This window comes from Carettochelys insculpta, chromosome 2 (assembly GCF_033958435.1).
Source record: "Carettochelys insculpta isolate YL-2023 chromosome 2, ASM3395843v1, whole genome shotgun sequence".
NCBI classification, from domain to species: domain Eukaryota; kingdom Metazoa; phylum Chordata; order Testudines; family Carettochelyidae; genus Carettochelys; species Carettochelys insculpta.
In genome coordinates this window covers 12,095,492-12,123,460 of record NC_134138.1, presented here as the reverse complement: position 1 = coordinate 12,123,460, position 27,969 = coordinate 12,095,492, and the positions used below count along the sequence as shown (strand labels likewise).

At 42.4% G+C, this 27,969-nt stretch overlaps 1 protein-coding gene across 1 annotated transcript in view; it reads right to left on the bottom strand.

The window, feature by feature from the left end:
- Window positions 1-3,685: 3,685 nt before the first annotated feature.
- SLC45A4 (solute carrier family 45 member 4) overlaps window positions 3,686-27,969 on the bottom strand; it is a 108,531-nt gene continuing 84,247 nt past the window's right edge. Inside the window, exons 3-8 of the mRNA XM_074986596.1 lie at window positions 18,281-18,469; window positions 15,632-15,811; window positions 13,451-14,523; window positions 12,499-12,598; window positions 11,230-11,441; window positions 3,686-10,282 (exon numbers count right to left, since the gene is read on the bottom strand). Coding sequence (XP_074842697.1) covers window positions 9,920-10,282; window positions 11,230-11,441; window positions 12,499-12,598; window positions 13,451-14,523; window positions 15,632-15,811; window positions 18,281-18,469 — 2,117 coding nt within the window. The 3' untranslated portion in view covers window positions 3,686-9,919. The remainder of the gene's footprint in view (window positions 10,283-11,229; window positions 11,442-12,498; window positions 12,599-13,450; window positions 14,524-15,631; window positions 15,812-18,280; window positions 18,470-27,969) is intronic.

Genomic DNA, 27,969 nt, shown 5'->3' with positions numbered 1-27,969 from the left:
TAAAGCTTTTGGGGCTAGTCTACAGTGTAGCTGAACCAGCGCTGACTGATGTAACCTCCCTGTTCTCCCATCTTCAAGGTCTCTTTTCCACCAAGGCCAAAACTGCCCAGCCCTCATCCCTCCTTATCTCACTACTTGTTCCAAATCCTCCTGCCCTGATCACCACCTACAACACAGGGCAGGGCTGCTCTCACACCAGGAATTGGGCTGATCCACATCGAATTTTTTTTTTCCCCCAAATCTGTTGGAGCCCTATTCTGCTGGTAGTCTGTCAGCCAGCACACAGGACAGAGCCTGACCTGTCCCAGAGCCACACAGGAGCAATAGTCATTTTTCCTGAGCTGTACAATGGGCATTTTCCTCCTCCTGTGGCACTTTTCTCAGGGGTACAGGTTGCAACCCCTTAGGCAGGGCTTAGTACTATGGGCTGTGGTTATTTCTAGATCCTGACTAATCCAGAACGCATTGGTCACGTACTGCTGTGAGTAAGGCACATGGATCTTCTGCCCCTCAGAAGAAAGGTTCTCCCCAGGCCAGCCCTTTACTGTCCAGAATTTTCTCTCCAAGTTGTTGTAAGCAGGACTCAGCCACAGAAGGCTAAGTCAGCTGCTCACCCTGACACTGCAGCAAGGTAGCAGTGGTCAACAATCTTTGTGGGGTCAGAATTTGGATGTGTGCACAACAGGGCCACCTAAGACGCAGAAGAAACTCTGCAGCTTTTGGGGTTTTTGCTTCTCTTCTGGTGAAATACAGGTGTGGAAGGATGCTCAGCTGAGTTAAATGGTCCTGTTGTGAGTGGGAGGGTGAGTCCCTCCACCTCCCTCTTCTCTGAGCAGCCTGCCTGAGCACTACCATGTCTGAGAGGAAGGCCGCTATGGGCAGCCTGGGAACATAGACTAACAGCAGCACTGTCACTACAGAGGAGACTCATTACCTCAGGCTTAAGACTTGGTCTGTACGAGGTTTTCCTTTTCTATCCCACTCCCTGGCCCCTTAGCAATTGGGTCTTATATTTGGCTGCTCTCCAATCACTTCACCCTTTTCACATTAAGGCCTCATCTATGCTTACTGGGAGACCAGTGCAGGGGGATTGATCCCTCAGGAGTTGATTTAGCAGGTCTAGTAAAGACAGGCTAAATCAACTGTGGATTACATTCTTTGATACTCTCCCCACCCCTCTCCACCCACCGTGGAGACACCACACTAACTTGATGAAAAGGTACATTGACTCCAGCTACGCTATTCACAGAGCTGGACTCAATACACCTTGGTTCAACCTTGTCCCCCGCCTGCAGATGTGGCCTAAGTCAGGCAATGGTTCAGCATGAAGAAACTCCTGTGTGCTTGGGACAGTTACTTCACTCCTGCCCAGAAAGGCTGCACGACCAGCCCTCTGAACACCAGCACAATGCTGCCCTCATCTTGTCAGTCCTGAGTGATGAGGGTTTGGGGGTGTGAGTGGGGAGGAGGTGGGGTATCATGCAGCATAAAGCCCTCCTCAACCAGTGTTCAGGGCTGTCAGCCAGACCTGGGGGCAGGTTCATAAAGAACAGGAGAGAGACTTACCTGGGAGGGAAGTTTGAGGCAAACATCCTGCTATAGATAAGTTGGGCAGCTGCTGACTTGCAACACAATAAACTCTCAGCTCAATTAGTTAATTTCTGCCCCCAACCCCCTTTCAGGCACCTGAGCAAGCACACTATGCCAAAGGTCAAACTTAGGCAAAACCTTATTGCAATATGCCACAAGGTGAGCAGCAGTTTGAACCAGCTCCTATAAAGGAAACATGCTGCAACCTCCCTGGCATTTGGTTTGCTCTCGAATAAAACTGTTGCAGGTGGGTAATAAATTAGGATTGGTCTACAATCAAAAGTGAAGCTGACCTAGAGATGTTCGCTGAGGTGTGAGACAAAATCCATGTGACTCAATTACACGATAAAGGTGATGTAACCCCCCACCCCCTCCAAACAAATAGTGCTATAGGGATGGAATTCTTCCATCTACCTACACATCGCCTCTCTGGGGAGTTGGAGTAACTCCAGAGCTGAGAGAGACCCCAAATCACTGTAACGAGCATCTATACTCACACTGCAGCACTCCAACAGTACCACTGCACCATGTAAAGTGTAGGTACAGCTTATTCTACAGCCTACCCCAGGAAATGCAGCATATGTGGGTATATCGGATGCATTTTGGACTGGCCCCGTCTGCAAATAGGCAAAGGGAGATAAATGCTGAGGCGGTGCAGTAGGTGGCACTCCATTTACTTCTGTACTATTGCACTTTCCTCTCTCATCTCTGAGCTGTCCCCATGAGAAAGGGGTCAGAATAAAACCCTTCCATCAGACACATACCATTGGAGGTCACAGGACAGATAATTCAGAGATCTTTGTGATGCAAGTTTGTGATTGTCAAGCTGGAAGGGACAGTCCCATTACAGATGCATCTGTACAACCCTTCAAGACTTCATCGGGTTTCGGGCCTGCCAGATTGCCCATAAAAATCGAAGCTGGCGGTCAATTTGAACTGGTTTCTTTGGCAGACAAACATTGATTTCAAAGCCAAGCTGGGGTTTGTTTCCTCCAGACAGACATTCAAATGTTAAATGTGCCTCCCAGCAAAGTGGTTCCTGAGCAGGTCAGAAATAGTAAGGGTAAAGTTGTTGCCTAGTGAGAGGTGGATCACCCTGTACCACCTTAGTTAAACTATAGATACTGAACCACTGCCTTGTCCTGAGCAGACCAGTTTCTAGAGAATGCTTTAATTTAATTTACAGGCTTCAATCAACAACAGCATCTCCAGCATAAGCACTTCAGCTAGTTCCCACGATATTCAGAGACTAAATGGGAGTTGCAATCTGGCTGAATCTAAAAGGCTGAGATTACGAAGTCTGATAGGCACAATAGTACAACTGAAAGGGTGTGGCACATTACCCCTCCCTTTCAGAAGGAGCATGTAAATTATGGCTGTTTGAAAATGCAAATGAGGTACTGATATGAATATCCAGCACCTTGTTTGCATAATAGCAGCCACCTGGCCCCCTGAAATTGCTGATTTCAAAATAAAAATAGCTGTGTAGCCAGGGTTCCTTTGAACGGGTGCCCCAGTTTCAAAAGCACCCTTCTTCCCATTGTAGTTGGGGTTGATCCTGCTTTAGGCAGGGGCCTGGACTAGATGACCTCCTGAGGTTCCTTCCAGTCCTAGATTTCTATGATTCTATGACTGGTCAAAGACTACAAGGAAAGTTTACTATTAGGCCACATCTACACTACCCAGAAGACTGACCCACTCAGGGGCTGGTGAAGATGCATGAAATCAACCTATCAAGGGTCAGCAGTTGACCCCTGTACTCCTCCCTACTGTGAGGCATAAAGGAGGTCAATGGGAGAAACTGTGCCATCGACCTTCCTTAGTGAGGACAGCCAGGTAAATCGATTGCAGGTGAGTGGATTCTAGCTACCCAATTCCTGTAGCTAGAATTGCGTATCTGCTATCGACTTACCTCCCTAGTGTAGACCAAGCTTCAGAGTATTTAGCTCAATCCTGAAACCAAGCCACACCTCATTCATTAGGAGATGTGTACTCTCCAGAACCTATGGCTAAGATATACACCATACAGGAATTTTCAAGGGCACTACTGACCCTTGTGCTTAGATTTCAGACACGATGCACAGAAACACACACAACCTCTTAAATGTTTATTAAGATTGAATTGTAGAACAGATTGGAATACAATGCAATGTGGAGTAGAGTATTTCTAAATTCACTTTTTCTATGCATAAATGAAAAATCAGGATAATACAAAGAAGAACAGAAAGTGCAGTACGGTAAAAGTTCCTCATGCAAAGTTTTACCTTAAAAACAGAAAATAAGCTCAATAGTGTAGAAATACAAACAGTATGCTGTCTACTCAAACACATTCATCTGTGACATTGCTTTTCGTTATCCCTTTTTCCTCATTAAACTTATTATGTGTTTAACACACGCTTATAAACATTGCTAAACTCAGCAAGAGCTATTATAGTGCCCCAACTTAATAAGTTGATAAAAAAGTAGTTGTCATATGGCCAGTTCACAATGGAACCAAATATTTTTTTTTTCATTATGAGATGCCTATATGCAGCTTTCTATTAATATGAGGCATTTAAAACAAGCTGGTCATTTGGCTACCAAAAGGGCTTAGTGTTCATGTTACATCAGAAAGAAAAATTAGGAACCACCAATTTGTTCAGTGAACGCCATCCGGAGTTTGTTCTACTAAACACAACTTGGAGATAAAAATGGCACTGTTGGGTGTTAATAAAGCTTGTTTCAGGGCTACATTCTAGATCTTTACATAGGATTTTAAAATTAAATGAAAATGAGCCAGAGTTTGTCAAATGTGAACTTATGCAGTAGTTGCTCTTTTACCAATGTTTGCACTGACAGGCTCATGTGTTTGCAATACTTGCTGGGAAAAATATTTGTTTGGTAAGTTGCGTTACAGCGACAGAAGTTACAGCACTGTAAGTAGTCTGTGTTTACTGCTGGCATCAGAAATGACCACTCCTATTGCTACTGGCTTAATTTGGACGCTGTCTGATGCAGCAGGTGTCCAGCCCCCTGAGCAGCAGACAAAGCTGTCCGTCCCCCTGAGAACTCCAACGTAACATTTTGCAGACTGGAAAAGACAAGTTTAAAAGCAAAACAAATTTGAAAGTTGTTCAGGTCTAGAAATTCAAATCCATCTTACAGCAAATTACCTTCAATTTAATCAAGGGCAAATCCAAGCATCTTAAACAGTGATGCCTTTCTGCCCTGACCTGCTAATGTTGGGTTAGTGACATTGTGGAAACAGAAGGCATTCCTTCTTGGATACAACTTCCACTGGCTGTAGTGAAAAAGCCCAGTTCAACACTAGAGTCAGCAGAAGGTGCATCAGCAATATGCTTATTCTGGATGCAACATGAGAAATACAAAACTTTGGGTAGCTTATCCTTGGAGAATGACCCTTTTCAATGCAAATTTACAAACTTGCAGTGTGGTGGTGAAAGCTCAAGGACTACCTATAACCATAACAATCACCTTAAGGAAAAATAACATTTGTTACTTCTTACACAGTCATCAATACCATTCATGTGCAACATTTGGTGTGCATTACATTTATTTGGCCTATCAATAGAAAACAAGGAGAAATAGCTGTAAATAAAAACAATTGCTCTTCCACAATAGATACTTCAGAAACTTGAGTTTCATGCAGATGTTCTTTAAACAGGATATATATTATAGCATAGCTCATCTTGCAGCTGACTAAGAAGTAGGAAAAAACTGGAAGAACTCAAGTGAAAAAAATTACCTAGCACAATTCAAGAGCATACAACCAAAGATATTTTGGCCTGAACTATAGTTATAGATGAGACCAGACGCTAGCTTTCTCTAGTTCAGTCACTGAAAGTTTTAAAATTTATATACAACTAGGGGGGTAAAACTAGGTCATGAAGCACAGGAGGCCACAAAACCAAATCACATTCCCACATTAAATGGCAGTTAGGAAAAATATGGAAAAAAATAAAAATCTTGACTATCAATATGTTTCAAGGAGGGAAGCTGTGCTTCCGTTGTCCCCAGAAAAACAAACAATTTAAATTTCCTCCTCCTGCTGTTTGTAAATTTAGTCTTAATCCAGATAGATGTGAATGGAGACTCAGAGCTTGGTTCATGGCCACCTGGAGTCAATGAAAGTCTTTTCACAGACTTCCCTGAGCTTTGCAGCAAGTCCTCAACCATCAAAAACTAAGACTGGTAATCTGGATTCTAGAAGGACAACTAAGGACACTTCCTAGTACTACCTCCTCTGCCAAATGGGAATTTAATACTCTGAGACAGGAGGAATTTATACTAGAGGAGTGAGTATCCCTCATTCTCCATGTCCCCTTTAAAAAGCATTAGCTCTCTGGGAAGATTTGGCATGTCTCAACTGAATTTGAGAGACAAAATTTTTGAAGTGAAAGTCACTCAGAACTGTGGCTAGAGATGGGGAAATTCTGATTCCTCAGAGCAGGAAGCTATGTTCAGACCATCCCCGCTCGTTAGTCTTGTTTTAGAAAGAGTCCCATCTACGATAGGCCAAAAAGGACATGAGAGTCCAAGAGATGTATTTTGCACTGGCTTTACCGTTCCTTTGCACCTTGTCGGGAAAGGCAGGTGCCTTTCCTCACCAACTGTGATCCTGAACTGAGTGTTGAGAGAGTGAATCAAAGATAAATCAGCTTAAAATTATTAGGTTATTTGGGCAATAAATCTCCATGCAAATTATTTGAGTAATGGGAGGAACACATTCCTAAGAAGTTATTGCTTGTATTTATTGAAACCATTCTTAATTAGCTGCTTGGTTCAAATACGATTAGACTATGATAAACCAGTGGAGTAAATTCAATTATAGAATTTCCTTAAATGGTTATGTTTAAGCCTCTTAGATTTAACACAGCATAATGCTAGACATGATGCCTAGCAACTGGAGAGCTCAGGGAAAGAGATGCTTTTAACTAATTTAACCTTTTAAGAACATGAATGTAAAGCTGTCAAGTGTTATTAATGAAGATCTTTAATCAGTGCATCCAATAGTCTGTATGGTAAAGAGAAACATAAGAAGAATTAAACTATCCAAACTCAGACCTGCTGCAGTCTGTATCTTAACAGATGGTAAACAGAAGATGCAGTTGACTATCCAGTAATACTGGTAAACCTAAACACTATTTAGAGTCACCAGGAAGTTCAAATGGCTCCATCAGCTTTTTCGTTCCTTCATTCCCATGATAAGTAATAAGATGACTACATGGATTGATCTGACTAGTGCAACCTTCAAGTAATACTCTTTGCAGTTGAAGATAAGGTGTTGGATACATTTCTATCTACAGGGCTGCTAAACTGCCCCAGGAAAAGCCTGGGTTAAAAAGGAAAACTCTCAAAATACAGGAGTGCTAGAATTAATAAGCCTCCCTCCCACACACCATCTGTCCAAGTCCAACACTTCAAAGCAACTGGAACGTCTTTGGGCCCCATAAGCTGGCAGCCGATCAAAATAGCTACTTCGGGTGCAAGACTTTAAAGGCCTGGTCAGGGCTACTCAAAGATCAGTATTGCCAGCAGACTCAGAAGTGTTTACACTACCTATTTTCCTGGGATTTTCACTCTGCAGCGGTGCTGCAAAACAGCATGGCTACTTTGTATTTTAATGTGCGATTCTAAACAAGGTTTTCCGAGCCTAAATAAGGCTAGTCTAGTCTCCAGTTCTTAGGCAAGAGCCTAGGTAAAAGCTGGCCAGCTCACAATTTTCTCCAAACTGACCGAAATCCTCTGGATCCAAAACTGAGCTCCCCACATCAAAAGTTCACCTCCCTGTTTTAGAAGGGGGACAGAAAATGTGCACATGCCCAGCCACAGAAAGCCAAGTTTTAGGATTCCTCTGTTTACTACATCACAAAAGGCAGTGAACAATTCACCCTGGAGAGGGCTGTTCCCCAGCATACTTGTTTTGGCTCTAGAAGGCACTATGTTGGGTAATGCTAATTTAAATTACCTCCAGTGAAACCTATCAGTCAAGACGAAAAAGGACCATACTGGTATTAAAATTACAGACAAGTCTTGCATGCCATGGTGACTTGAAAACTTGTTTATATGTGAAAGTTAAGAACTATGGACTGTGCCCATCTAACAAAGAAGCAGAAGCCTTACAAAAGTATTTTACAATAAAATATTAATGCCAAGCTTAAAAAATGTCTAATTAGGTTGGTATTTTACAGGAATGCCAATGTTATGCTGAAACAACACCGCTTTTCTGTTATGCGTGATTCCTACTAGACTATGTACAGAGATGATACAACTCACTCCAAGAGTTCAGTGAGAAACATTTCTAACTGATCACTTCAATAAGGCTTTCAATGAGTCAGTAGTATTATTGTCCTGTCTGAACACAAAATTCACAAGTGTTCTAATATAATAATAATATTCACAGAAGAGCAAAAAAAGGTGTTTTCTAGCACACTAAAAAACAAAAGTCCTGTGCAATTCTGCTTGCTTAGGAGAAATTTCACAGCACTCAACCTATACACAGTATATTAGCTCCTGGTAGAGAGAGACATGAGTATTGCCTGAAATCCTTCAGCTTAGAAGAAGACAGATGTCTTCCGTAATTTAGCATATTGGCAAGACAGCCAGTTAGATTCAGCTTCAGCAGAATGTATAGTTGAATATACCCTGACAATTCAAGTACTTAAAAACTGCTTTTCATTTGGAAATATATCTGTGCTTTTGCATGAGTATATTGCAGCATGATTCGGACCTGCATTTTAAAGTACTGGGATGATTTAAAAAGAGTTTGAGGTGGCAGAAATACTGCAAATGCGGTGTGGATTTGCCTGATTAAACTGTGATTTTGCTGCAGCCTTTTCTATTTCCATGTGGAAATGAGCAAACAGAATTCTAAAACTTCTTATAAAAGAAGATGGGAAGTTTGTTTTTTGTTTATAAGATACTTTAAAAGGCTGCTGTGTCTAAATTCTGTCTACTCCGGGTTTGGAGTGTTGCTAACCATTCAGTTAAGCATTTAAAAACTTAAAAATAGTATTATCTTTGCTATTGCTTGTCATAGAAAGTTTCTTTGCATTGCAGCTATATCCTGAATCCCGTATTATGCCAGAGGATGAAGAGGTCAGGCTGCAGGAATCAGGACAGCAGCTCAGAAGAGATCCAGCATACAACTCCTTGAGAGAAAGAACTGCATTACATGCTCCTGAATTGGATTATCAGGACCAAAGCGCTATCCAACACAGATTTTTGATATAACCAGACTATGGCATAAAGTCAGAGGTAGGCCTTTGGTTTACCTTGTTGGACTGACACTGTCACTGGACTACTGTGATTCCCAGACAAGCATCATAAAAGTGCAATCAAAAACTTCCTGTCCCACAGAGAGGGGAATCCTCCCCTCACTTCAATGAAGCCAACTGAATGAGATTCCCTTCTCCATGGTAGTTTTGTAAAATGAGATGATCAGCTCTAGATAAAAAAGCCAAGGAACCCAGGAAGTTACATATAAAAAAACTCCCTGCTAAAATTGTCACAGCATGTCCCAGTTACACTCCTTAAATTCTGCACTCCAGTACTTACTGCGAGAACTGATCACCTTCCCAGCTGCTGCTGAACAGCAGCTAAGTCATACGCCCAATACCATCCACTTCTGATAAGCAGTAGCACTTGGGAACAGATTTGAATAAAAATTGACAGCAGATCTTTTTAACTGTAGTAATTGCTTTTTTAAAACTTAAGTCATTGCAAAGAAAAATATGTAGTAGTGATTGCACCCACTATAAGAGAATAAAATCTAGATGGATGTTAAAAAATTATAGCTGTTAAAGCACATATTGTGTCTACAAAAAAAAAAAGAGAAAAAAAATCAAATGTATAGATGCCTCACTTATTAAAATTGGCAAGACCAGAAATGTTCAGACAAACATCACTGATGAAGCCTATGGTCCAAATAACTTTTGATTTCAATTAGTCTAAAATTGCAAAACGCTCATTTTTTCCTCAACTGCTAATTGTATACATTGTGAACCTGTCATGACATTTTAAAACATGCAAGAACAAACAAGGTACCTGCTGATTTATATATTGGAAATCTAAGTGTGTTCTTAAATTTTAAAAAAAGCATTCAGAAGAGACAATTTCTAACTTTTAGAGAAAGCAATCGGCATAATAGCTATCTGTTCAAATCTATCCTAGGACTACAGAATTTCATCTACAGTTTTGCATGAAATAGCTATTTTTTGCTGCAGCTTAAGCAACAAGTAACTAATGAAAAGTCAGAATTTTCTCATTAAGAATGTCCTGATTCATGCACCTAAACTGCTTGGAATGTGTATAAGTAACAATGGCCCATTCATACGGTTGACTCGCTTTCCAAATCTGACGAGGCTGCCTCTTTTTGTGAGAGCATTATAGCCGGTGGTTTCTCCGCAGCTGCACCATTGGTTTCAGTAGTCTTGGGAGGGCTCAGTCCTTTCTGTTCTTCCTTTTGGTCCTCAGTGACGTCAGGGTAAATAACCAGGAAGGTAGCGGTCAAAAAGCCCAGGAAGGATCCTAGTGATGCCACCACTGGAATAACCTGGACTGTGCCTACTACATCCACCACTCCTCCAAGTGCTGAGGCAACCAGGATCTGTGAGATGTAAACCTGGCAGGACAGGATAGCACAATCTATGCCAAATCCTCGCTTTGAGTTTCCAGGGCTGTGGTGAACATACTGAAAGAAGGAATAGACATGAGACATACCTCCTGGAGCACATGCCCTCTTAAACACACCATCTCTCCACTCAGGAGGGAGAGTAGGAAACACTGAATGGTTAGACAGGCACCACTTTTACTTCTGCTTGGAGAGTCTGTGGTTCAAGGAGGCAATAAAAATACTTCTATCCATACAGGTCCTACTAAGGTTGGTTCTGCTCATTCACATCAGACAGGCTTTTGATCACTCTAGTTTAAGAGCCTTTGCCATCACAGCTGGCTCCACATTAAATTTTATATATATCATTTACATAAACTTCTCCATGATTTTAAACATAATGCTAATGAAAACAGATGCACCCCACAAGTTCTCTTCCAGGCTGAAACCCAAAACACAGAAGCGCTAATCTGAAAGTGAAGTTGACTGCATTTCTGTTGTCTACCACAATCGTTGCACTTACAGCCCAGGAATTGTATCTCCAGACAAGGAGAGCCTCTAACATGCTTACAATACATCAGATGGTGCTTAGATGGGCCAGCTCTGCAGACAGCCTACGCTCTCAATTAAGGGAGCAGGTCCTTTGAAGAAAAGGTTTGCCAAGACTGAAGATAGAGTGAAGAATGAGTGCAGTGGTGGCACTCGTGTCAGTTTTCATTTTATCATTATGTGATGACTCCTTTTCAATTAATGGCTTGTGGTCTGTATTTCATATGCATTTAACCCCTTTCACACTGTCATTTAGCAACTTGGTACCAAGCTAATGTATGCCTACTGAGCAGAATTGGTGCTGAGACCTTATTAAGTAGCAGCCATTACTTCACCATCAATTCAGCTGTTCTCTTTTCTCTGGGACATGCCCCAACAAAGCACATATATCAAACAAAAGGACATGGCGAAACTATTTGGCTGCTCAGAAACTTAAATAAGGAAGTGGAAGTGAACTGCTATGATTAAATTCAACATACCTGTTTAATTTCATGGTATTGCCCTAAAAGCGCATAAGGACAGTAGGAGATACTCATAGAGACTATTCCCATCGTGCTGATCATTATCATCGCGACATACACATTGGGGAAGATAGCCATCACTGCAGTGCCAATAGCAAAACCCAATGTGCCCAGAATGTAGATCACCTTTATACTAAGGTCGTAGTTGTCCAAGTATTTTTGTAGCAAGGCTGCAAAACAAAAGACCCCACGTAAGTCTATTCAATTATATGTCACAACTTTCAATCCAACATAATGTTTAAGGGCTGGCACTTTCCATGTTCCAAATGTTGTAGCAGCACTGATTCATCTTCACCATCTACTTAGGAGGTAGAAAACCATGACAAAACAGAGGTTAAGTGACTTGCCGAAGGCCACATTTCAAGCCTGTGGCAGAACTGGACCAGAATTCTGGTGAGGCAGGATTCCAGTTCAAAGGACCTTGCTACCACTATAGGCCATAGATGTTGATAACCAACATTTTCAGTTAAAATCAAGCATCTACATCTTTTTGAGCGCAGGATAGATTTAATTCCTAACCTCAGAGCCTTACTAAATTGAATATTTTTTGTAATTAAATAACCCAGCTGCAGAAGCAACCCCACTTCCTTTTGTATTTAGAATGAAGCATCTGGACATGCCTAAACAACATGAAATAGTCCCAAGGATATTAAGTTGTAATTCACACGTGCACCCATGTGTGAGTTGCAAAAGGCAGCATTAAAGTATGCCTCAACCACTTTATTACTGTATATTTCAGTAATAACTCTGAAGTTCATAGACTGCTTATCTGTCAGACTGAACATTCACGTCTTACAATAGTATATTTATAATTTTGCTTTTAAGAACAGCTCATCTGGGGCTTTAAAAAAAACACATCAGATTAACATTTTTGGTAGGTATAGTTTTAGCTTTCTGATGGCTGGCTGGCTAAAGAGCAAAAGTGTCCTCAAAGGTGGTTTTTGGTTTTAACTTATTAGAAAGGATGTGCTTGTATTTCTGCATCTGAGGCACTTTGCCATACAGACTCTTAAGCAGCCAGACTTAAATCTCCCATTGTACAATATAAAATGTATTTGCCAGTTTCTTCCCACTGTTTTCTCAAACCAGCAGGAGCTGACTGGCTGGTGCGCTCTGTAATCTAGACAAATGTATGCAGAAAAACATTTAAATGTACTGTCTTTACAGGGTTCCACTCACGAGTCACGAAAAATATCCTTCCCTGCTAGTTCGAAGGGAGTCTCTCACCTGAGCAAACAGCAGCAGTTGCAGCATAAATGACCAAGCCCCTGCAGCCCATCTGAACCCCGGCATTGTAGGCCTGCAGTTCTGTAGAATTAGAAGGGCCCTGTACAGAACAAAGATTTATCAGAGTATAACCAAACCAAATGACAAGCTGTTATAAGGGTTAGCCAGCAGCCTGGGAGTAAAAGGGTTAACCTGCTTAGCCAGGTGGGGTTGGCCTATAGGAATGCAGGTAAGAATTACATTTTTTGGCTCCTCCCTTTTTGTGTCCTCTGTTGCTTTTTTTTTTTTTTAAAGCCATGACGGAGACAAACACAGAATATTTTCCTCCAAGAACAGGCCCTCCAATTTTTTGTAAGTAGGGTAAAGTTCAGCCAAATTTGTTAGGTTTTATTGTTTTATGGTTTGGGAAGTGGGATTTAATGTTTGTGCACTTTTTAAAAATTTTTTTTTACTTTGTAACTTTTTTATTTAGTTATAAGGCTTGCAACATAAATATTGTTGTAATAATAAAAGTTTTTTTTTAAATTAACCTGGTATTGGTTAATGTTTGTGTTTTGGTTTTTTACTTTTGGGGCTAACATTTTTTAAGTTGTCTTTTCCTGGTTTTTTTTATTATTACTTGGGTGGTGGCAGCAAATTTTATTCCCAAAATCTAAGGTTTTTAGGATTTTGGGGGGAAGTTTATACCAAAACCTCGTAAATAAGGTTTTGAAGGTACTTTTGCTGGCCCCCACTTTTGCATTTGTTTTGCTAAAGTGGGGAAGAAGCCATGACATGGTGGCATAGTGGTGGGATCATGCTGAGAACCCAGGATTTTTGAGAGGACACAGGTTTTTCTTTTGTGCTGCAAGCTTCGCAATTTTTTTTCCCTCTTCTTTTTTCCCCTTTGTTTTTGTGCTGCCTCAGAGAGGGGCAGACAGTTCTGCACTGGCAACACAGGCTATTTGCTCACCTTGGGATCCCCTTTAAAGATGACCTGTCCCATGAAATCCGTATAAAACACAGCTTCAGCGATGATGGAAAACCACGTTAAGAGGTGACACAGGCAAAGCCTCAGGAGCTCATTGGGCATTTTGAGCATAGACAGCCACAGAAGTCTGACAGTGGTTTCTGTTTCCCCTTCTTCACTCTCTGTGTCTCCACTAGAATTGGTTGCGCTGCTCTGATTTCTGTGTCGGTACCTCTGCCGCTGCCTTTTCTGCATGTCATAGATATCGTTCATGCTGCGGGAGGACTTGATCAAGACAATGGCATTAGCCCGTCGGAAACGATAGCGGTGAGAGCCAATTTTGCCATAGTAGGAGAAAGTGTAAGAGGGCTGACGATAGAACATGTGCCTTCGCCTGCGCATGGAGTTTGAAGTACTGGATTGCTTCATGCCAATCCTAGCGTGTCCATTGAGGAGGTCTTTTGGTAGGGAGCCACTGCCATTGGGGAGTTTGGCTTCATTCAAGTGATTATCAAGCAACATCTCCTCCTTTTCATTTTCCCTGAGGAAAGCAGACAGACGGTTGAATTTGTACTTCAGAAGTTCCTGGCTAGTGCTGAGGGGAGTGGTTGGGTATGAAGAGTCGTGAAAAATGGAGGGCTCAATGTCATGTAGAAAAAGCAGCTCAGATTCCATTTCCAGAGTAGCATCTGGCATGTGCAGAACAGAATCGCTCTTACTCCGTACTATGTCCACCTCAAGGAAGTCCAGATTGAGGTCTTGCTCTGACTGAACCTCCTCTGGGTACACAGAGGTCCCATACGGCTCTTCCTCATTAATGACATTCAGTCGATTCAGAGGCGGAAGGCTGCCACTAAGCTTAACACTCGACAGTGTGTCTGCTTCATCTTCGATTCTGTCTTGCTGAGGGTTATACTGTTCTTCCTCAATGCTAAAAAGGTGAAGAGCAACAGAGACGGAGAAAATAATGGCTGCAAAAAAGAAAAGAACTTGTTCTTGCGATTTAAAAAGGTCACCCAGGAAGGTCTGCATCCAGTCCAGCCCTCCTAACATATAGCCAATGGCTCCTCCGAGACCTGAGGAAGGGGGGAAAAAAGTTACCATTTTATTGCATGATAATAAAGTTACATTCAGTCTAATCGCAAACTTAAGTCTCCCTTGAAATACCATTTCATCTAAGGCACCCCCAGATGATCAATCAGAAGGTGCGACATGTTCAAGTGTCCACTATGATGTTTAAGAAATTTTTTGTTTCATGAGAACTAAGAGTCTGATTACAGGCAGAATACTTTTGCGACACCCATGAACTGTTTTAAGCGATGGTACAAAGGAAATCTGGATTTCCCATCTTTAATTTAAAATACATTTCCAGGCTGGAGTCAACTCAGTCTGGCAACGCAAAGAGGTTCCAGAAATAAGAAGCTTCTTGTCATGCAAATTCTCACAAAATAAAGTAATTTTTAAAATTCTACAGCTTTAGATAAAACTCAGACTGTATGTGAAGGGTTAGGCCAATGTTCTCAGTATTACGCTTTTCCTCATGAGAAAACAAGCTGATATAACTGGCCAGAGTACAATCACTTCAGTTTTGCCCTAAACTCACATGTGATGTGGTTCATTTACAAGTATGGGGGGAAGAAAAGTCAGAGTTTAATATTAAATGTTTGAAAATCAATCTTCATTTGGTATATTACCGGACATTTTAAATAGGCACCGCATCAATTTTCCTTTCACTTACACTGGAGTATATCCAAATTGCTTCAGGATTTTAGTGGAATTAATCACTGGCCCAACCACAAGTTAAACTCACTCACTATTTTTGCCATTTTGTCTGTCTTTTCTACTCAAATTGCAAATATGTAAGGGAAGAGACCATCTCCCTACATGTTTGCAAAACGCAACAGCGCCTAATATTGACTGGTCCTCCTCTAAGTGATTTGGTGGTACAAATAATCACCCCTCATAAGTATTTTGCCATAGCCTGGGCTCACATAGATGGCCTCTTCAAAGTGTCAAGACCTCCCCCAACGCAGATGAGTGGGAAGATGGCTACGAGGCAGTCAGACTGGAGGAGCAAGTTCAGTGAACAACTACAACTAATTTTTCAATGCAGATCAATTAAGTAATGACTTGACAACTTCATGCAGATACAAAAATTGTAGGAGAGATAAGTGAACCACATACCAGCAGAAGAGGCATGGATGTTGAGCGCCATGTCTTGTTCTTCGCTGTCCACCACGTCCAGTAAATAGGCCCGAATTGGCCCCTCTGTTGCATCAGCACAAAAATCCAATACCACTACCCCGAGCACTGTAAGAACTATGCCAATGGGCTGTTTGTCTGGGACATCTCCAATGGCTAGACCTAAGGGTGCAGTGGGTTGGGAAGAAGGGAGGGAAGAACAGGCAAAAAAGAAAAAAAAAAAAACACCATGCATTTTATGCAAAATGGGCAAAAACTACTCAAAAGCAAGGTTAATCTCCTAATGAGAAAGGCAGCCACCACACTTACTGGAAACATTCCTTTACAGAATAAAATGGTCATTTCAGTTCTCTGGCACAGCTTCTTACATGGTTTGCAGGAAAAGGTACATTTTTATATTCACAAGGCGATATTTGTTTTTTAAGAGTTGGTTTTGTACACCTTAAGCTGCATCTACACTGCATTCCACTGTCGGAAGCGGAATGCAAAGAGGGTGATCAAAAATGCAAATGAAGCGCTGATTTACAAGTCTTGCACTTCATTTGCGTAATCTCATGAGATTGCACTTCTGCAAAAGGCTCTTACAAAAGAAAATACAGCCATGTAGACAAGGTTCTTTCGAAACAAAACCTCTTTTCGAAAGAGCCCTCCTTCCTGAAACAAAATAGGAAGAAGGGTTCTTTCAAAAACGGTGTTTTGTTTCAAAGGAAGTCCACCTACACAGCTTTGTTTTCTTTCAGAAAAGCCTTTTACAGAAGTGCAATCTCATGAGATTATGCAAATGAAGCATGAGATTAGTAAATCAACATTTATTTGCATTTTTGATCACAAAAATGCATTTGTAGATGCAGCCTTAAAGTATCAGCCACTGTTCTTCATGCATGTTATCCTTCAAACCCCACAAGAGGTAGAGAGGACAGCAGACACAAAGTTACATAATGCGTCAAATTATTCATTATGAATGCAGTTATACTAGTTTCATTTTTCTCCGTTCAATGTTTTACATTCCACTCTTCAATACCAAGCACTACTAGATGGCCCCACTCGTGCAAGATACATTAACAGTGCATTTCACAAGTTGGAATGTGCAGGGGTCACTCAAAACAATGCCACTGACTTCTAGGGCCTGCAATTGCTTCTGTGTTTTAAAAGGAATCCTATGGAACATACAGTGCATGATGGTGTGTGTCTGTTCCTTAGGCAATACTGAAATGGCCCCCATAGTGACAAAATGAGAATAACTTTAAACCAAAGTTTGAAAAAAACCAGCACACTTGGATTTTGTAACAACTTAATCACAAGATGAAGTGCTGCCAAGTTATAGCTGATGCATTAAGCTGTGTGTGCCAATACACACTGATGCACACTTTAACATGGAGATTAATCTTAAATCAGAATGAGTCTGTTCTGGTATGACCGTGGTCTGAAGAAGTGGGTCTGTCCCACAAAAGCTCACCTAATAAATTATTTTGTTAGTCTTTAAAGTGCTACTTGACTGCTTTTTTGTTTCTTTCTACACAGGTATATTATTAGGTGGTCTGCAGTCAGATGGCTTTCACAAGCCTGCAGGAGGAGGAATAGCACAAGTAGGAAGGGGCAACTAGTGGACAGAGCAAACAACCACATCATGTATTACCTACTCCTTCAAGTATTAAGGTTTTTATTATTTATTTTTTTCAGAGACTAAAAACTGGTACAGCAAAGCAATGGAAGCAGTTGATGTTTAAGAAATAGATGCGAATTGTTTATTAACAGGAAGAATTTTTATCCTGGGCAAGTTGTAGGAAGTTAAACATCACAAGGCTTGTCAAGGCAGGCTTTGGAAAGGTAAAATGCTAAACTTTGTGACAAATGTGCAGTTTGCTTCCTGAAATATTAAGGCTTCTGGTAAAAAACAGGTGCATTGACCACATAAATAAGAGCAAAATAGGGTTATGGCTCAGTTCCTTGAGACTGTATCAATCCAAAAGGTGATGTAAATGTTTGTCCAAATTTACTTGCTGCTGCCAGTCCCATACTAAATTCACAGAGATTCTCAGATCCTAGATTAAATCTTGAAGTAAACTATGCTCTAAGCAAACAATTTATTTTTAACAACTTTGATGGGGACTCGGGAAAAATTATTTTCCCACATATGGTTTCTGATAAACAAATATCAACTGTTCTGGACTTTTTCAATACCAGGACTAAGAAAAGAACAAGAAAAAGTGAAAAGATAATTTTTGAAATAATGCTGGAAACAGGATGTGTTGCCAGATATGCATTAAAGGGAAAATGGATCACAACAGGAAACATTTCCCTGTGAACAGGTTGCTACAGTTTTCCCATGTCAAGAATCAGCCGAATTTATTTAAGCGCCTGTAAATATAATGCTGACAGCCACTGTATTAATGACTCTGCATTAGTAGTTATAGCCATGCTTGCAACACATCTATTCCTGTATTTACCACACTACTGCACTTTTTAAGAGAAAAACCCCCCCAAAGTTTGGGGTAGTTCACGTTAGAAATTTCACAAGACTGTATGTTATCATATAATATAATCAACTGCACCTAATCTCACTTTTTTTACATATTTCAGATTCAAGACTACAGCAAAAGAGGAATGCAGGTCATTTCCCCCAATATTTACCTATAACAGAGCCATTAAGGAAAAGCGCAACACCAAAGAGGACACCAATGCAGAGAGCAAGAATAAAAGGCCGCCGGCGGCCCCAGCTCAGTGTGCAGCGGTCACTAGCTGAACCTATGAGTGGAGTGAAGATCAGGCCCAGTATGGGGCTAAGGAACCAAGTGAGACTGTAGTATTGTTCCGGAAGACCTAGAAACAAAGACAAAAGAAGGTTCACAGATTACATGCTAGGTAAAGAACATTTCAGACTTAACTTTTTGGTGTTAAACATATAAAAGGTATAATACATGAACATCACAACAGTCTAATAATCATTCTCCTGAATGTATAACTGCATTAGATTCCCTAAAATTATGGAACTCTACCTTTAGCTGGAAGAGATAATCACAGGAGTCAGACAAGTTATGCTTTCAATTTAAAAAACACAAGGCAACATGAAGATTAGAATTAACATATCCAAACTGCTGAAATCAAGGTTACAAAAGGAGTAGTAGTGTATAGGAGTCGCTAAACATATTTAGTCAATGTCATCCAAAAGGATGGTGTTACTTTGTGTGAATGCATAGATTTTTGCATCTATGTGACCCATGAGGGAGAGTAAAATAGAGTCAATGTTACCCAGATAGGAGTTTAGCAGTATGATTTTTGGATGTAACTTGTACATGAACATACAAAACAGCCAAGAGCCTCTCACATTCTTGGAGAATTACCTGTAGGCCACTGTCTGGTATTTCTCCCTCTTGCAGAACTATCGTGAAAGCCAACTGGTTTCTAAATCTTTTTTGCTTCTAATGCTCGATACCTAGGAGCAGATTTACAACCTGCCTTGGAACCTTCCCCAAGCAGTATGTATTCTTTATGCTCAGTTATTGAAAATTGGTCTTGTTTCATTTTGACACTTTCAGATAATTAATAACTCAGTGCCCTACTCATGGCTGTGCTTATAATTTTGCATCGGAGTACTGACTCAGGATAAAACAAAACAGAAAACAAAATCCCCCAACAATGGACAAAAAACTACCAGTTGCTAGCCTGAAGAGTGATATATAAGATACTTCTTTCTGAAGAGACAGGGGTTTCCATTTATTCATATAATTTTCAAAAATTTTTGAGCTGTATTAAGGACAGGGGATTGAAAATCGATTTACCTGGGAAGGACGGAAACAGCAAAAACAACAACAAAACACCACAAACCAAGAATGAGCTTACTCCCCACATTTAGTGCAAGCAATGCTGCTTGTAGATGGCTGGAGTGCTGCACAATCAGTTCTTACATTCTGAAGTGCTTCCCTTTGTTAATACAACACTTCCATATACCTTTTTAGACACACCTTACAAAGCAATAAAGGCAAAACAGTCCATTGTTTATTGTCTAAGTAGCACTCAGCATAAAATTCAAAAATATTTCAACGCTAAAAAACACTCCAATTCAAAACCATAGGTAGCGATCACAAAGGATGTTTGATTTTCACTACTGAGCTCAACCTGCACTTCATGCTGTGGGTATGAGTTAAAGTGGGATTTGAATTGAGCTACACCTAGAAGGGAGGCCCAAGATCTTCTGGGACATGTGAAGTCTGCCTGCCAGCTCTCAGGGACAATTAGAAGTTAACAGCTCTGATCTGGGCTCTCTACAATCTTTGCTGTGACACTACAGCTCGTTTGCATCTGTACCAGCCAGTTCACCCGGCTGATCTTACCAGTGGTTGAGCCACACACAGAGCCAGCCAGCAGGGTGCACTCACATTAGAGTAGATTTTAGGATACAGTTCTGTCTGGGGGCATAAAACCAGCATTAACTCCTTTGGTTTCAACAGCTTACTTTAATACAAGAGCAGAATCAGTCCCTGAATGTTTAACCTGTGCCAAACTAGACCACAGAAAGAGGTTAACACTTCAGTAGAGGAAAAAGTAACTGAAAAAGTTACTTTACAAACAATATATTTAAAAGTCAAAGTATCCTTCTGGAAAATGACTTGGATAAAAGTACAAAGTTGCTGCATTTTGATAGTACTCAAGTATCCAGAAGTAAAAAGTAGCCATGCTATTGAAATCTACGGTTACCCATCTGAGTCAGAGGGCATGCACACGCGCGTGTGTGTGTATTGTATACTATAATAATAAGCTCAAGCTGAGAGCCAAGAAGCTGCACCATTCTAAACCAACTGGAAGGCCCCGCACTGACGCCACAAAGACAGCAAACTCAGAAACAGCTGAAGTGTTCAGAGAGACCCTTGAGGAGAATCTGTGCAGCAGACCTGGGGGTGCTGATGCGACATCCAGATGGCAGCATCTGAGGGACACAATCCACAATACGGCCGTGTCAGTGTTTGGAAGAAGAGCTGGAAACACAAACAACTGGTTCGAAGCTAACTCCGATGAGATTATTTCAGTCATCGAAAAGAAGTGCGCTGCACTTCTGGAGTATAAACGCTCACCATCAGAGTACCCAGCACACACTCAGAGTAGCCAGAAAAAGAGTACAGCAGACAGTCAGACGCTGTGCCAACAACGACTGGCTTAAGCTATGCAGCAGTATCCAGACCTGTGCTGACTCTGGTAATCTCAGGGGAATGGACGAGAGCATCAAGAAGGCAATGGGACCCATCCAGAACAAGATGGCACCTCTGAAATCCAGATCTGGTGAAGTCATCACTGACAAAGCCAAAACAGATGGAGCGATGGGTCGAGCATTACTCCAAGCTGTACTCACACGAGAACACTGTGGTAGAGACAGCCCTCAACGCCGTCAAGCTCCTGTCAGTCGTGGACAAGCTGGACCAGGAACCAACTGTGGTCGAATTGAAGAAAGCTATTGACAACACTGCAGCAGGAAAGGCCCCAGGCCAGGATGGTATACCACCAGAGGTAATCAAGTGTGCCTTGGACACACTCCTGGAACCCCTACATGAGCTGCTGTGCCTGTGCTGGAGAGAGGGTGAGTTTCCACAGGATGTACGGGACGCCAACATTGTAACCTTGTATAAGAACAAAGGAGACAGAAGTGACTGCAACAATTACCATGGAGTCTCCCTCCTAAGTATCACTGGTAAATTGTTCGCTCATGTCATCCTCAGCAGACTCCAGAAGCTCGCTGAGGGTGTATCCTGAATCCCAGTGAGGATTCCGCGCCGACAGATCTACCATTGACATGATCTTCTCCCTGAGGCAGCTGCAGGAGAAATGCAGGGAGCAGGGGAAGCCACTCTGTGTCGCCTTCATTGACCTGACCAAGGCTTTTGACTCGGTCAGTAGGGATGGACTGTTTAAAATTGCTCCACAAGATAGGCTGTCCACCACAGCTACTCAAGATGATCCAGTCTTTCCACAAAGACACAAGAGGAACCATCCAATATGACGGCACATCATCGGATGCTTTCAGCATCAGGAGTGACGTCAAACAAGGATGTGTCCTTGTTTTGACATTGTTCGGGATCTTCTTCGCACCCCTCCTGAAGCATGCCTTTGGGTCCTCAACAGAGGGCATCTTTTTGCACACAAGATCTAATGGGAAACTGTTTAATCTTGCAAGGCTGAAGGCTAAGTCTAAGGTGCGGGAAGTGCTCATTAGAGACGTGCTGTTCGCAGATGACGCTGCTGTAGCGACACACGCAGAAGGCCAGCTTCAAAAACTGCTGGATCAGTTCTCCAAAGCATGCAAGGACTTCGGGTTTACCATCAGCCTCGAGAAGACAAACGTACTTGGTCAGGACATTGCTGAAGCGCTATCAGCCAGCATTGACAATTACATGCTAAAGGTTGTCCACGAGTTTACTTACCTCGGGTCCCTCATCACCAACACCCTATCGCTGGAGTCTGAGCTGAACAGGAGGATTGGAAAAGCAGCCACAACTCTGTTCAGACTTGGCAAGAGTGTGTGGAACAACAAGCAGCTGTACACTCACACCAAAATGCAAGTCTACAGAGCCTGCATCCTCAGCACCCTCCTCTACAGCAGCAAGTCTTGAACCTTGTACGCCTGCCAGGAGAAGAGGCTGAATGTCTTCCACTGGCACTGCCTCAGGCGCATTCTTGGGATATCATGGAAGGACAGAGTGCCCAACAACGCCTTCCTTGAGCAAGCTGGAATCCCAACCATGCACACCCTCCTCAGGCAGCGTCGGCTCCGCTGACTTGGCCACGTCCACAGGATGAATGATGGAAGGATCCCAAAAGACATCCTGTATGGCGAGCTAGCCTCTGGCAAAAGACCTCCCAGATGCTCCCAGTTGTGCTACAAAGACGTCTGTAAGAGGGACCTCAAGGAGGTAGACATTGACCCAGATAGTTGGGAAGAGCTGGCAGACAACCACAGCAGCTGGAAGCAGAAACTACACAAAGGCCTTCAGAAGGGCGAAGATCAGACAGCCAGCAGAGGAGAAGCGAGCCCGTAGAAAGGACAGCAAGGACCTGCAAGACACCCATTACATATGCAGCAGATGTAGCAAGAACTGTCACTCTCGTGTGGGCCTCCACAGTCACAGTCAATGCTGCAAATGACAATCTTAAATGGAGTTACGAAGGGCGCGATCCATAGTCTCCGCATACTAAAGGATGCCTTGATTGATCGATATACTATACACACACGCATGCGCACACACACTGTACATTTTTATTTCAAATCTCACATTTAAATGTAGTCGTAGCCTTCATTTATTTAGGCAAAGAGGGACCAAATAAATACAGGACTCAAACTACAGAAATGTGTTTATTTAGTCTACATTGACACGTGGCATTTTAGCATCCTAATGATTAATTATAAAAATACTTGTTCAACCTTAGCTGTTGATTTTCAAAATTATCAGAGTGACGCTTTAGGGGAAACGGTGCCCTGGGCAAACTTGCATTTTGGTGGCCCTGCCCCTCAATCCTGGGTACGGTACCACCCCCCACCCCACATTTCCCTAAGAAACTTCAGGCCCTCGGCTCCTCCGAGTACAGGGCTATTGTCTCTCCCCCTTGCAAAGCGAGTTGCCGAAGTCCTTCTTGGTCAAGCCCTTTCTTTAAGAGCTACATGGGGAATGGATTATTTTAGCTTAAATCAGGGGTGGGGAACCTAAGGTCCAGGGGGCTGTATTGCAAACCCTGGCTTGCCTAGACATGCCCCCTGAAACTGAGGGCTTCTCCCCAGCACTGAAGAGCCTATGCTGGAGCTCCAACCTCCCGCCACCCCCTCATGGGTGGCGCGCGCGCGCGCATGCACAAATCTACTACCCTGGGCCCTCCAAGGCTCGAGTGTGCGAGGGGAATGTATTTCTCTGCTCAGTTGAGGTTCTTTGTTTTGGTTTCTGTTTTTGCTTCTCACTTGCGTGAGACCCTGGACTATGTCCTCAATCCAAAATGGGTTCCCTAGCCCAGAATTAAATATTTCTCCCCAACTATGACACACAGAAGGCAGGCAGCTGTTTTTGCATGGCATCAGAGTGTGATGTGAAACAGGACGTAAAAAATACCCGAGGGGGTCACTTGCCCTTCAGTGGGTTCTACTTCCACAGTTTGAGCTGCTATGAAGGAGCACTGGCAGCTCCCTTGCTGCAGCAGCATTTGCCCCCTATGCTGGTGCTTGGCCTTCAGCTCTAGGCGAGCTCTGTGCTATTGGATGGGGCTTGCATCTTGCCCATGGCTCTCCTGCAGTCCTCTCACCACTCCTGACTCACCCAGGGTGCCATTTCAGAGTGTGGTGGTGCTGGAGAAGGCAACTTTAACTGCCATTCCAGGGAATACTTAGGCAACTGAAATGTCTAGGGTTTTGGGGGAAGGGGTTTCCAAATAACATGTAAATGTTTCAGAACTATTGGGTACTGAGAAATCAGCTTATCTATATAGGGAAAGAAATAAAAATGCACCTTGAGAACTTGTTACATTTTATCCCTAACTATATACACTTCTGAATTGGGTTTGGTACAAATGGAGGAGTGAATGAATAGTTAAATCAACAAACTGTGTCTGGTATTAGAATATTTTAAGAAGGAAACAGCGACTAGAATAGCAAAAGCAACAGTGAGTTTGAAGGGGATGGATAAGATCCGGAAAAGCAAAGCGATTAACTTAGGAATGAAGCTAAGCATCTTGAAAACGTGTGCATTCAGCAGCATTTTGTACAAAGGTGAGACATGGGTGGAAGATTCAAAAGAGGAGGATATTTGCATTCAAGAGGAGGAGTTATAGAAAGATCCTGAGCACCAGATGGACGTAGAAGTTCACCAACAAGGAATTATATAGGAAAACACAGCCAAAAATGAACCTACTGTAGAAGGTTACACATCACAGGTTACAGATATTCGGGCATATTTACGTGTTAATGTGCCAAATTTGAATATAAAAGCCAGCTCGGCTGCTTCGCTTTGGTCAGCGGTGCAAAAGTTTTTTTCCCCCAGTAACACGCATACTTTTAAGTCTTTAACAGAATGCCTCATTCCATTAAAATGTTGACTAACTGGTTTGTGGATCTGGCATGTTTTGATGTCATAACACGTGGTTTGAACCAGGATGGGAATTTTCTGAGTCACTATAGGGGTTCATCTGCATACTAGGCTTAATCTAATTCTTGACCTTCCCCCCACACCCCACTCTGATTTGTTCTCCTTGATTACTGTTTTTGGTTCTCTGTGCCTTAAATATTGAGTCTGTTCTGGTATGGCTATGGTCTGAAGAAGTGGGTCTATCCCATGAAAGCTCATCACCTAATAAATTATTTTGCTAGTCTTTAAAGTGCTACCTGACTGCTTTTTGTTTTGATAGTAGAGAGACTAGCATGGCTCCCTCTCTGTTACTAAATACTTTTGAAAGTGGTGAGTGAGTAAAAACACAGTATTTTCTAAAAATATACTCAGGTGAAAGTACAAGTTTCATGAAAGTTATTGAATGAAGTACAAATCCTGAAAAAGTGTACTTGGTAGTGTAATGAAGCATTTCTACTTAGTTATTTTCCACCTCTGTAATACTTATGCATGCCTGATTTGCTGCACAGGCTGGAGCTAGTTTAATGAAGAAATCAATGCCTGGAAGTTCTTCAGCACAAGTGCACAAAAGCTTGAAGCCAAACCAGGTTTTTAAGTCCCAAGGTTGGATGACTTTTTCCACCACCATACCTGCAAGACTTAGAGAAGGAACCAACCAGCATTGTTTCACTCCCAAGAAATCCCCTTTTGTCAGGTCAGCCCTGCATCATTGGTTCATGAATGCAATGCAGCTTCTTTTAACAAGTACTACCTTAAAAAAACAGGCAGTAATTGGTTTAATTAACATTACTGGTTTGCGTAGAAGTCACCATGACATGAAAACAATTTAAAGACTTAATTGAAGGATAGAATACCATCAAAGAGAAAGGAACTTGATATGGCATTAGCTTATACAGTAGAACTCACCCTCCCCCAAGTTACACAAGGGTTGTCATCTTGGGCAACCTTGCGTAAGTCAAATTTCACACAAGTCAGAGGAGCTGGGAAACCAGGCAACAACCTGGTTCCCATCTCACTGCCACTCCTGCGGACCAGGAAACCGCTCCTGTTAGGGGCAGCAGCTGAGAGTCAGGATTTTGGCTCCACCCCCACAGGAGCTGGGAAACTGACCAGCACAGCAGCTGGCCAGTTTCCCAGCTCCTCCGAGTGGCAGGGAGCTGGCACCTGGCAACCTGGAGCCAGGTGCCAGCTCCCTGCCACTCAGTCACATTAACTTAAGATATGCTCAAGTCAAATGTGCATCTCAAGGTTCTTCTGTATACCAGTCTTTTGCCCGATTGGCTCTGATAACTCAGGTACAAAATTAGAGCTCATGTTCAAACCTTTTCTTTCAGCTGCAATAGAATTCACACTTGTCTAAATTCTACCTCCAGGAATCCAGGAATTTTTATTTGCATGCTTTGAAGGAAGGATAATAAATTGCAAAAAAGGTTATTGAACTGTTGCGCAAGTATCACAAGGTCCTTTTTTAAAGCAGCAATTTTATTGCTAATTTTACTTCTTTCCATTTAATACTAGCAAAGTCAGCTTATTTCAGGATGTTACGTAAGTCACGTAATAGTCAAAAGTCAGGCTAAGTCAAACTGTTGTGGGGAAAGTTTAAAGCCTTAGCTGCCAAAAGCCAAGCTCCTAAATCCACAGGTCAGACATGATGAAAACCTGTATTTGCAATAGTTTCCGAAAGGGCTGAATGCTTTCAGTACTTCTGGGTGAAAAACAGGCCACTAAAACACTAAAAGTAAATATGGTTTTAGATGTCCAACTTAAAAATTTTGCTGCAGATTTTCAAAGTTGCTTGCTTTAAGTAGCCAGAATATTCTTCTTTAGAAATATTATAAAGATTTGAGCAGAAGGTCTCTTGCTTGTGGCTCAGGTTAATAGCAGCTCCTCAGTTTTTTCTGCACAGTTGTCAATGGCCCAGAACTTCAACTGCTAGGATGTAACTTTACAGCGATTGCTTCAACAGTGATTTCCCCATCGTATATGTATTGAGTGGTAGGGAGAAGGGCAACCTTTGACATCCAAGCATAGGCCATAGCTGCACCTTATCTTGTCTGAATACCAGTCCTGCTGCCAGGAGGGCCGCAAAGGGAGCAGTTGTCCTGGGGCCCAGGGCTCCTGGCTGCTGCGGCTACTATTGCAGGAGGTGGCCAGAGCCTCAGGCCCCTTTGAATTACTGCAGAAGTGCTATGGGGCTCTCAGAGCTGGAGGCAGGAGGGGCCATACCATGGTCCAGGTGGTGCTAAGGGCTGGATGCAATCTCACCCAAGGCCCAGCCCCTTTTGAGGGCATGGGGGCAGCCCCTCCACCTTGTCCCAGGGCCCACAGTCACTATTAAACCCACTACTAATGAGCCATTACAGTTCAGCTGCCACATGTGAACCTTACATTCACTGACATCTACAGTTAAGTTTGCAACAACACTCCTCCTCCCACCAAGACTCACCATGGGAGTGGAATGGCCTCTCCAGGAATTGATGGTATGCTTACGCACTGGAAGGCAGCCTCCAAGACTGGCCAGGCAGGCTGGTGTTGGCAGGGCTCACACTAGTGCACTAAGAAGAGCAACGTGGAGTTTGCTGCTTGGGCTCTCAAGCCTGAGAGGGAGAGGATGGCTCTGAGCATCCCAACTCTAGTGTCTCAGCAATGCCCATAACAGGGCTTTTAGCATGGCTAGTGCAAGTCCCACAAACATAAGACGTTTGCCCCAGGCTAGGAGGCTCACTCCCCGATGTGGCTTACACACAGCTTGCCACTTCAACAATGCTGCTAATCTCGACAGGTCTGAATGGCAAGACTCCTCAAGACCTCTCTCTTAGATGTTATTCAGAAAGCCCAAACTACCTGCATGCCTAAGCAATTTTTTGAGGAACAGAAGAAAACCCTGTGGGGGTTGGCTGTGGGAGAGGGAAGAGGGGTACCTTCCATAACATTTTGGACGCTCCAGGAGCGCTAGGTTTCCTACAGAAATAGGCATTTTATAGTTAAAAAAGAAACTATAATGAAAGGCAACCATGTTTTTGAAGTAGTTCCTGAAGAGACTTTTTTTTTTTTTTTTTTTTTATTAGTAACTCACATGATAGGATAGAAGTAGAAACAATGAGTATTTTCAGGTATGTGGGCGGCCATATACTGTTAGGAAAAAAACAGGGAAAACTAAGGATGAAGCTGAGGTGCCCCAAAAATGTTAGGAGCCTCCTAACAAGAGGAAGAAAGCATAGTCCCTGT